The 8,557-nt window shown below is 36.7% G+C and overlaps 1 protein-coding gene and 2 long non-coding RNA genes across 3 annotated transcripts; all 3 read left to right on the top strand.

Moving 5' to 3' along the window:
• Positions 1-328: 328 nt before the first annotated feature.
• On the top strand, positions 329-1,082 carry LOC122140418. Its single transcript, XR_006157087.1, has 2 exons — positions 329-506; positions 640-1,082. It is a non-coding gene; the product is annotated as an uncharacterized LOC122140418 (long non-coding RNA).
• A 1,188-nt stretch (positions 1,083-2,270) lies between these two features.
• LOC122140415 lies at positions 2,271-3,456 on the top strand. Its single transcript, XR_006157084.1, has 2 exons — positions 2,271-2,333; positions 3,415-3,456. It is a non-coding gene; the product is annotated as an uncharacterized LOC122140415 (long non-coding RNA).
• Positions 3,457-5,463: 2,007 nt separating this feature from the next.
• Positions 5,464-8,059, top strand: LOC122140409. The gene is made up of 8 exons (XM_042743923.1): positions 5,464-5,697; positions 5,803-5,883; positions 5,984-6,095; positions 6,202-6,327; positions 6,461-6,544; positions 6,872-6,964; positions 7,352-7,587; positions 7,802-8,059. The coding sequence occupies exons 1-8, from the start codon at positions 5,674-5,676 to the stop codon at positions 8,012-8,014; spliced, it is 969 nt and encodes a 322-aa protein (XP_042599857.1). The 5' UTR covers positions 5,464-5,673; the 3' UTR covers positions 8,015-8,059.
• The last annotated feature ends 498 nt before the right edge of the window (positions 8,060-8,557 follow it).

Raw genomic sequence — 8,557 nt, 5'->3', positions numbered from 1 at the left:
TATTATATGGTCCACACAACAACGTTACAAATATGACAAATTAATGAAAGCAAAATATGTATTAAATGTACATCTAATTAATTCATGAAAATATTAAAGAATAATACAATAAGTATAAAACTTAAAAATAATAACACTTACATGCTAGCCAATTTATTAGGTCCTAATTCTGTGGGTTGGATTTGATATTTTTTACTTCAAAATAAAAATTATGACTTTTACTCTACAAATCTAAAAACCTTGATGTGTCCATAAATCCCTTATTAACAAACAGACATACAAAACAATACAATGTCATAGATCAAGGCAACGTAGAAAATTAGCGATTCATAAGTGATGCAGTTAAATTTTTCACCACAGATTTACCTTGGAAAATTGTGGAGTTTTGTGGAACTCAACACTGTCTCCTAGCCTACTGCTGAAGTCGTGCGTTAAATTTGAATTTATCAAGTGCACTTTACGACTTGATATAGTCTAAAAATACTTACCGACATTGCTGCAGAATGGTGAATACATTTACCATTTATTATTTTCTATATAAATGTCTATATACTGTACATTTCTATACAAATATTAAAAAATGAATATTTTGGTGAGGCACTGCCACACCCGCGGCTGACTGACTCTGTTTGTATTCAGAAGGGAGAGCTGCAGACCCATTCAACTGTTGGCCACTGCTGCTGGTGCTGGCTATACCTCCCATTGTCCTTCCTTTATGTGCGGAGTGGGGAGCGCGCGCACTGCAGGGCATGGAAGCGCCCATGCAATCTCTTGCATTTTTTCCTGTCAACAGTGTAAACAACTTAAAATACTCCATCATTTCTGGTCATACAGATAAGAATAATACATTATTCAAAGCTTAAATTATTTGTGTAAACTCACAATATCAAGAAAACGTTGTGCTTTTGCAAAATAAACCACCACAAAAAGGACTGTTTTAAAGGTTATATCTGCTATGAATATGAAGTTTGAAGATTGTTGTATTGTACTGAATCTTCTATAAAGATGAATATGACATTTCGTTAATTTAAAAATAAGCACTTTAATGTTGTATAAATAAATAATCAACTTTTGTTCTGTTAGATGTGTTTTGACTACTTTTTGTATGTTGTATAATTATAATATCTAGGTAATGAAGATATATTAACAAAAAATAAATAAATAAATAAATAAAAATCCATGTATATAAATATAAACAAAAACACAAAAACAAAAACCGCTTGAGCGATTCAGGAAAGCAGCTGCTTGATAAAGTGGACAAAGTTAATGGCGATTTCAAATTGTCCACAAACTCAATGTGATGGCCACAAAGATCACACCACAAGACTGAACTTCATTCTGGGGGAAGAAAATTTTTTTTTTTTTTACCATCGAAGAAAAAATCACTTGGATGAGTCAGGTTCTGCACACCTGAGAAGAAGAAACAGGTAAGACGTTTATAATCTCATATATTACAATAATGAACGATTTTTCATAAGAAATGTTAGGTAGCCTATAAGACGGAATAAAACACAACAATTTTACAACCGGGAAATATGACTATTGGGTTTCTTTGCACTTCAACATTTTTAAATAATTTTTAAAAATAATACTAAATTATAATTATTATAATACGAATGATTTATTAGTAAATAATACTAAATTATGCTCACAACAATTTTTTATTTGAAAACAATACTTTCAATATAACGCAAAGTATGTTGATATAATGGTAGGTATAATGGTATTATAATAATAATATAGGCCAAGCCTACACACACGAAGATATACTCCAAGTTAATTAATTAGTTAATTATTGGGTGCCCAGAAACTGGGAACCCAGTTTTTTTTTTTTTTCATTTATATTATATTTTATTAATAATGTAATAATAATAATAATAATAATTATTATTATAATAATCTTATTAATTATATTACCATTATTATTAATAGTAATAATGTATACATGGCTTGGTTGAATTCTAATGTAGAATGCGGTCTATTATTTCTTGTTAACAGACGCTAAGTACCGTTGCCATGAAAAACAAAGCGTTGCTATGGACGCAGGATTCTAACCTTAGAGACGGAAAGGGCTATATTTTCTATATTTTCTTTATTATTTTTTCACATTATCCCTTACATAATATAACGTAATTATTAGTATTTTATCGCAATATATCATTATATAAATATAATAAAATAAAAAAACGTTTAACACCTAACTGTTATATGACACATTCTAAATCTGGCAGTGGGTATATAAGCTCACACACAGCGTACTCACACCTCACTCACTCAGTGGACATCCCAACTGGACATCCCAACTGGACATCCCAACTGTCAGTTTCTCTGAGGTAAATGTCTTTTTAATTAACCATTTTATTTAAATTAAAAACACAAAACAAAATGACATATAAAATATGTAGACATGATAATAATAGTAATAATAATATGGAACTATAAGGACAGTAGCTTTTGAGCGATTTTTTCTCATGTAAAAAACGGCCGTTTCCACAAGAAATTTAATAAATTGTCATAAAATTGACGTACTGTCTTTTCCAGTAGTAAATGTACCACATTTACTCAGACCAAACTGCTTTTCCGTCTTTTTCTTTAACTTTATACCACTCGTCCGCACTGTTAACGCCGTTATAGGCTATTTGTCGTTAAATACCGTTATGTTTACGTGACGTCATTTGGTCTAAAGGAGTAGCCTATCTATCCTTTTCAGATAAGCTCATTCATTTTTTAGGGTCTGTCATGTTAACATTAGCTACTTCAAAATAAATTATGAATGCAATTATTATCAATATTGTAAGTTATACTTTATTTGAAAATTAACGCGCCTTCTCAAAGGCTTTTCTGTGAGCGCGCGCGCGCCCCTCAACCTCCGCATGAGCGCGGCGGTGCCGTCGTCACTGTGGGCGCGAGACCCCATTTCGCGTGAATGTGTGCACGGCAGTTCTTGTAACTTTGCGCGAAACTCCGCTTCCAGAGGGGCACGACCTCGAGCTTATTCTGGCCGAACAGCCAGCACCCAGTTTGCGCTTACATTTAAAAAATGAGCCTACAATAGCAGAAATAAGCCTTTTTGGTGAAAATAAAGGTCCATGTTTAATAATGTTCATGAAATTAAATTTTTATTGGTTTTCTTTATAGCCTACATAACAAAACCAGAACAAACAATAAATACATAAATACACTGTATACAAAACAAACAAACAAAATAAAATAAAAACTAATTAAATAAATAAATAATAATTTATTATTATTATAGAAATTACACTTTAATGCACAACCGGGTAGGCAAGTCACAATTCAGGCATGGATCTAGTATCATCTATATCCTTTGAAGTAACAGTGTAAATAAAATTCTCCCACGTCAACGTATATGTGATTTCAATTCACTTTATGCCTCTTTTCTGTGCTTTCCAGACCCTGCCCTACAGACAGACTAGCACGATGTCATCTCAGAAGGTAGGCTTGTCTTGCAAAAAAGGTTTTCAAATTTACAGCATATTGCTGACATGCCAGAAAAAGGGATTTCACAGCAATGTGATAAATTTAATGTTATATCAAGATGTTTTTCACCTTATAATGTGGCATGAAAGATCGCTGTATTTGCCTCAAAATGAATGATCTTTAGGTTTTCGACTTAAATTACATGTGTGTACCCATTTGCAGAGAAAAAAACACACAGCTGTGTCACACAACTGGATGCCTGCAGAAGCTAGGAAAAGAGAATACAAACGACTATGGCAGAGGGTGCAAAGGAAAATGAGAAGTGTGCACATTAACGCAGCTGGTCCTAGTACTGTGCTAGACAGTGAAGCCACACAATCCCAGGGACACTATGCCAATCTGGAACCCAGGCCTAAAAAATGCAATGACTGGAGAATCTAATAGTGACAGCGATGAAATGTCGTTTGTCAATACTGACATCAATGCAGTCTCATCGCTACAACATACAATGGCAGAAGACACAGAGAATATGGTTCTTGAATATTCCGGTAGTGACATGGATGGAGAGTTTTTTGAGAATACTGCCAACATTGATATGCCCACAGAAAATTTAGCAGAGGAGTTAAAGAGGTGGATCATTGAATATAATATCAAGCACAATGCTGCAGAAAAACTGCTCAAAATTCTCAGGGATCAAGGGCATAAACACCTGCCATCTACTACTAAAACATTATTAAAAACGGATCCTGTTGAAAGCCAAATGGTGTCTGGTGTGGAATGCATTAAATTTGGAGTGACTGAACAATTAATCATGTGCTTGAATCGGTATCCCAACAATTATGCAAAAGACATCACTGAGCTTGAGATTTCCCTCAATGTAGATGGACTGCCACTCTTTAAGAGCACTGGTAAATCTTTCTGGCCTGTACTCTGCACAGTACATCTAAAACCAGCAAGCACATTTCCTTTGACCATTGCCCTTACTGAGGCCAAGCCCAAATCACTGGACTTCATTAAAGTCATATCAGATGAACTGAAAATGATTCTAATGAATGGCTTTGCATGGGGAGAAACAACACTCAATGTAAGATTGAGATGCATTACCTGTGATGCACCAGCAAAAGCCATGCTGAAGTGCATCAAACAATTCTCAGGTTACTATGGCTGTGACAAATGCACCCAAAAAGGCAACTGGGAGGGGCGCATCACGTACCAACAAGTGCATGACCTCACTTTGAGGAATGATGTCTCATTTAGAGAGCAACACCAGCCAGAACATCATCACGAAAATGCTTTGTCCCCTTTCAGCAATCTCCAAATTGACATGATCAAGTCTTTCCCTGCTGACTACATGCACCAGTGCTGTCTGGGAGTGATGAGAAAAATGCTCCTACTATGGTCACAGGGCAAGTCGGGGCATCGGCTATCGCCAGCTCAGCTGAGGGAGGTCAATCAGAGGCTAAGGAATTTGAGAAGTGACATACCCCATGTTTTTGCCAGGAAGCCACGCAGTCTGGAGGATTTGGAGAGATGGAAGGCCACTGAATTCAGGCAGTTTATGCTCTACACTGGCAAAGTTGTTCTCCGGGGAATCCTGCCAGAGTCCCTGTACAGTCATTTCATGGCCTTTAGTGTGGCTTTGTGTATACTAGTGTCTCCACATTTAACACAAACCCACAATGTGTATGCCCATGAGCTCCTCACATATTTTGTAGAACAAGGCCGGTACATATATGGGAAAGAATTCCTAGTGTACAATGTGCACTCACTGCTTCACCTCACTGCTGATGCCACCACATATGGATCATTAGACAAATGCAGTGCCTTTGCGTTTGAGAGCTACATGCACCAGCTGAAGAAGATGGTTAGATCAGGAAACCATGTTCTAGTCCAAGCAGCAAAACGGCTCCAAGAACGTTCACAGATTCCTATACAAACAAGTGAAGAGAGACCAATACAATTGAAACATCCTAATAATGTTTACATTGTTAGCCCAACATCCTGCTGTGAATTTCTGGAGAGGACCAACTCCGGAAAGCTCTTATGTAGAGTCTTCTCGCACTTAACATCGTACCTTTACGAGCCATGTGACTCGATGATCTATGGAGCCTATGTATGTGGTCCATCAAAGATGGAGATTCTGGACAAGACAAACTTGCAAGGAAGGGCAATGATTCTTGAGGACGGGCATGGCCGCAAAGTTGTCTTTTCTCTCCTTCATGACCTTGATTAATGAAATATGGAAATATGTACATAGTTAGTATTATTTTTTTTCTGTCATTGCTTTAATGTCTTAACTTAGATTTCATATTTATTGGCCCTCTTTTCTAAGGAGTGTATGTTCTTCTGTTTGTAATGTAGGTTGGATTTTACATAGTTATTTTTGAACAAGAAAATGCAATTGCTGTGGCGCCTGCATTATGGGTAGAGGAGGTGAATGGGGTAAGGGTACATGCACGTGCAGACATACACACACACACACATACATAATTAATACTGGAAATAAATAAGATGTGATTAACTTTTCCCTGAAATGTTTTAGGTTCTGATTTGCTACTGGCCCCGTAGAAACGCTGCTGCCATGGCAAAGGCCTCCCAAAGGCCAGATAAGGAGCTCTGGAAGCGGCACAAAATAAGAATACTCTCCGAGACTGGTGAGAAAACTGAATAAATATATAGTCATATGGAGGTACACTCCCTTTTACATAGTAAAATGATTACAAAAACTAAAAAGACAACTCAAATTTACTCTGTCCTTAGACAACTATAAGACAGCCAGAGAGCGAGCCAAAAAAGCTGTAGAAAGTTCAAACGTGGACACAGAAGAAGAGGTGCTAAAAGAGCGGAAAAAAAAGGTACCATCAAAATACTGGACAGAGAGTGAAGGTAAACACACGCGATTGCTTTTTGTCATGCATTACTCCGCTGTTTATGTATAAAAATCATGCCATATGCCATGCAGAGAAAACTACTGTATAAAACTAAACTATATATAAACTGTTTCATCCTGAATTAATAGGAGAATGTGAGATTCCTACCAAAAAAAGGAGAAAAATGTCCACATCCTCTCAAAAGCCATCAAGCCTCCCAAAGCCTCCAAGTTGTAAGTAACAGAATTAACTTTTGGTGTCATTTCTTGTGTTGTGTTGTGTTGATTTGATGGTGGTGTGTCCGGTGTCAATTAGAGAACAGGCAAAATAAGTGCATTGCCAGCTGACGGGAAGAGGCTATTTTGTGTGAAATACAAACAGATTTCTAATGAAAATCCTATTTTAAAAATGTTTTGAATTTGGTTGGAGTGTCTTATATTGTGTGAGTTGTAGATTGGTATTTTTTGTCATGGCATTTTGTGTAAGTTACAATTCCTTGTCAAAGTACTCAACTCCCCTGAACTATGAGTTTATCCCATGCTTTCAATGTCTGTTCTTAGACAAACCACCTACTGACATCACAATCACAGCTCACTCACCTGAGGAAGATGAGCCATCCCTGCCAAATCTTTCAGCTAATAATACTTTCCATGGTATGTATGTTTAATGTTGATATTCTATTCATCTGTTAAGATAAATGTTTTTTTTTTTTTTTTTTTTTTTTTTTTTTAATCTTCAGTAAATTAAGATTATGGCTGCATTTTTTTATTACTGTCTACTAATCTCAATCTCTGTTACCTAAATTATACGTTTATCTCTATAAAGCTGCTTTGAAACAATCTACATTGTTAAAAGCGCTATATAAATGAAGATGACTTGACTTGATTTACTATCCAAATTAGACCATAGCTATTGCATCTGGCAATACAGTCATGCCAATGTCTATATTTTATTTCTTGAAGTACCACACATATGCCTGAATACTAAGCAAATAATTAAATGTCAAGATGACCACCCCCCACCCCATCAACATTTTTCAGATTTCCAGCATCTCATCGAGCAATCTGAGCAGCGGATGCTCCTCGCAATAGAGAGAATGTCGACAGATATTTCAAATTCTATTGAGCGTCTGGTCCAGACTATTCAACAGAATCATCCTGGTCCGGCAACCGTCACAACACCACCACAGGAGACCATTGAGAGGCCCTGCAGAATAGTGCAGGAGCTGCAAGCTTTCATATTAAAACTTGAGGGCCCAGAAGGGAAAAAAAGGATGGTATGTTGATATAGCACAGGGGTCGGCAACCTTTTTGTCACAAAGTGCCATTTTTAAGTTCAAAATGTAGATCTGTGTGCATGTAGGCTAAATTATCTGTAATGAAATACATACACCTCTCACATTTGCTTGTGTGCCTGCGATTAACCCTGCTCCGTGTGCCATTGCAACACTAACATATGCTTTTTAATATTTATCTTTATATGTTGCATAGATACAGTTTTTGAGCCTGATGGGAGGTAGCAACATTGGAGACGCTGTGAGGAGAATCCTTCGGAAAATAGCTACCAATGAGGCCTGGTCAAATTACAGCCTGAAAGGCCGAAAAGGAAAACTGACCTTCATTGGGACAGCGCTTCACCATATTGTTTTAAGTATGCTTTTCAAAACTTCTCTCTTCTTCTCACTTCATCACGAAACTTTTTAAAGAGCAAATGATAAACAGAAAAATGTCTGTACTGTCCCTGTACCTTCGGATAATTTGTTTTCTCGTTTTTGACTTCTAAACGGAAAAAATAAGAAACTGCTCATTTATCACATTTTAAAGGGATTTTACTTTAAACCATTCAAGCGCAAGAATCGCGCGCTGTTCTGTGATGCACACTGATAGCTCACTAACGGCCCATTTCAAATGTTTACTGCTTTCTTCTCTTTCTTTGTATGCCAGTCATACAGTTACCTGTGCTTTCTCAGCAATGAAGTTCCACATTTGCGGCTATCCAACACGAAAATGCATGCAGCAAATAAGCCGTTCACAATATTTTCTTCAGATAACTCCAAATTTCTCCCACACACTGGACTTGATTTTTGATGACGTATTGTCGACAACTTTACAATCTCCTCCACTAGCTATTCTTTTCTTCCATTATTCAGCATCCATCTCGACGACTGCAAGCAGATCGCGCGCGAGCGTTTATGATGAATTTTTAAAAGTGGAAGTATAGGTAACGTTATTCCTGGGAGGGCTTGG

The sequence above is a fragment of the Cyprinus carpio genome, chromosome A4, assembly GCF_018340385.1.
Source record: "Cyprinus carpio isolate SPL01 chromosome A4, ASM1834038v1, whole genome shotgun sequence".
In the NCBI taxonomy this organism is placed as follows: Eukaryota; Metazoa; Chordata; class Actinopteri; order Cypriniformes; family Cyprinidae; genus Cyprinus; species Cyprinus carpio.
The sequence above is the reverse complement of the archived record's forward strand: the minus strand, read 5'-3'. Positions and strand labels throughout refer to the sequence as shown.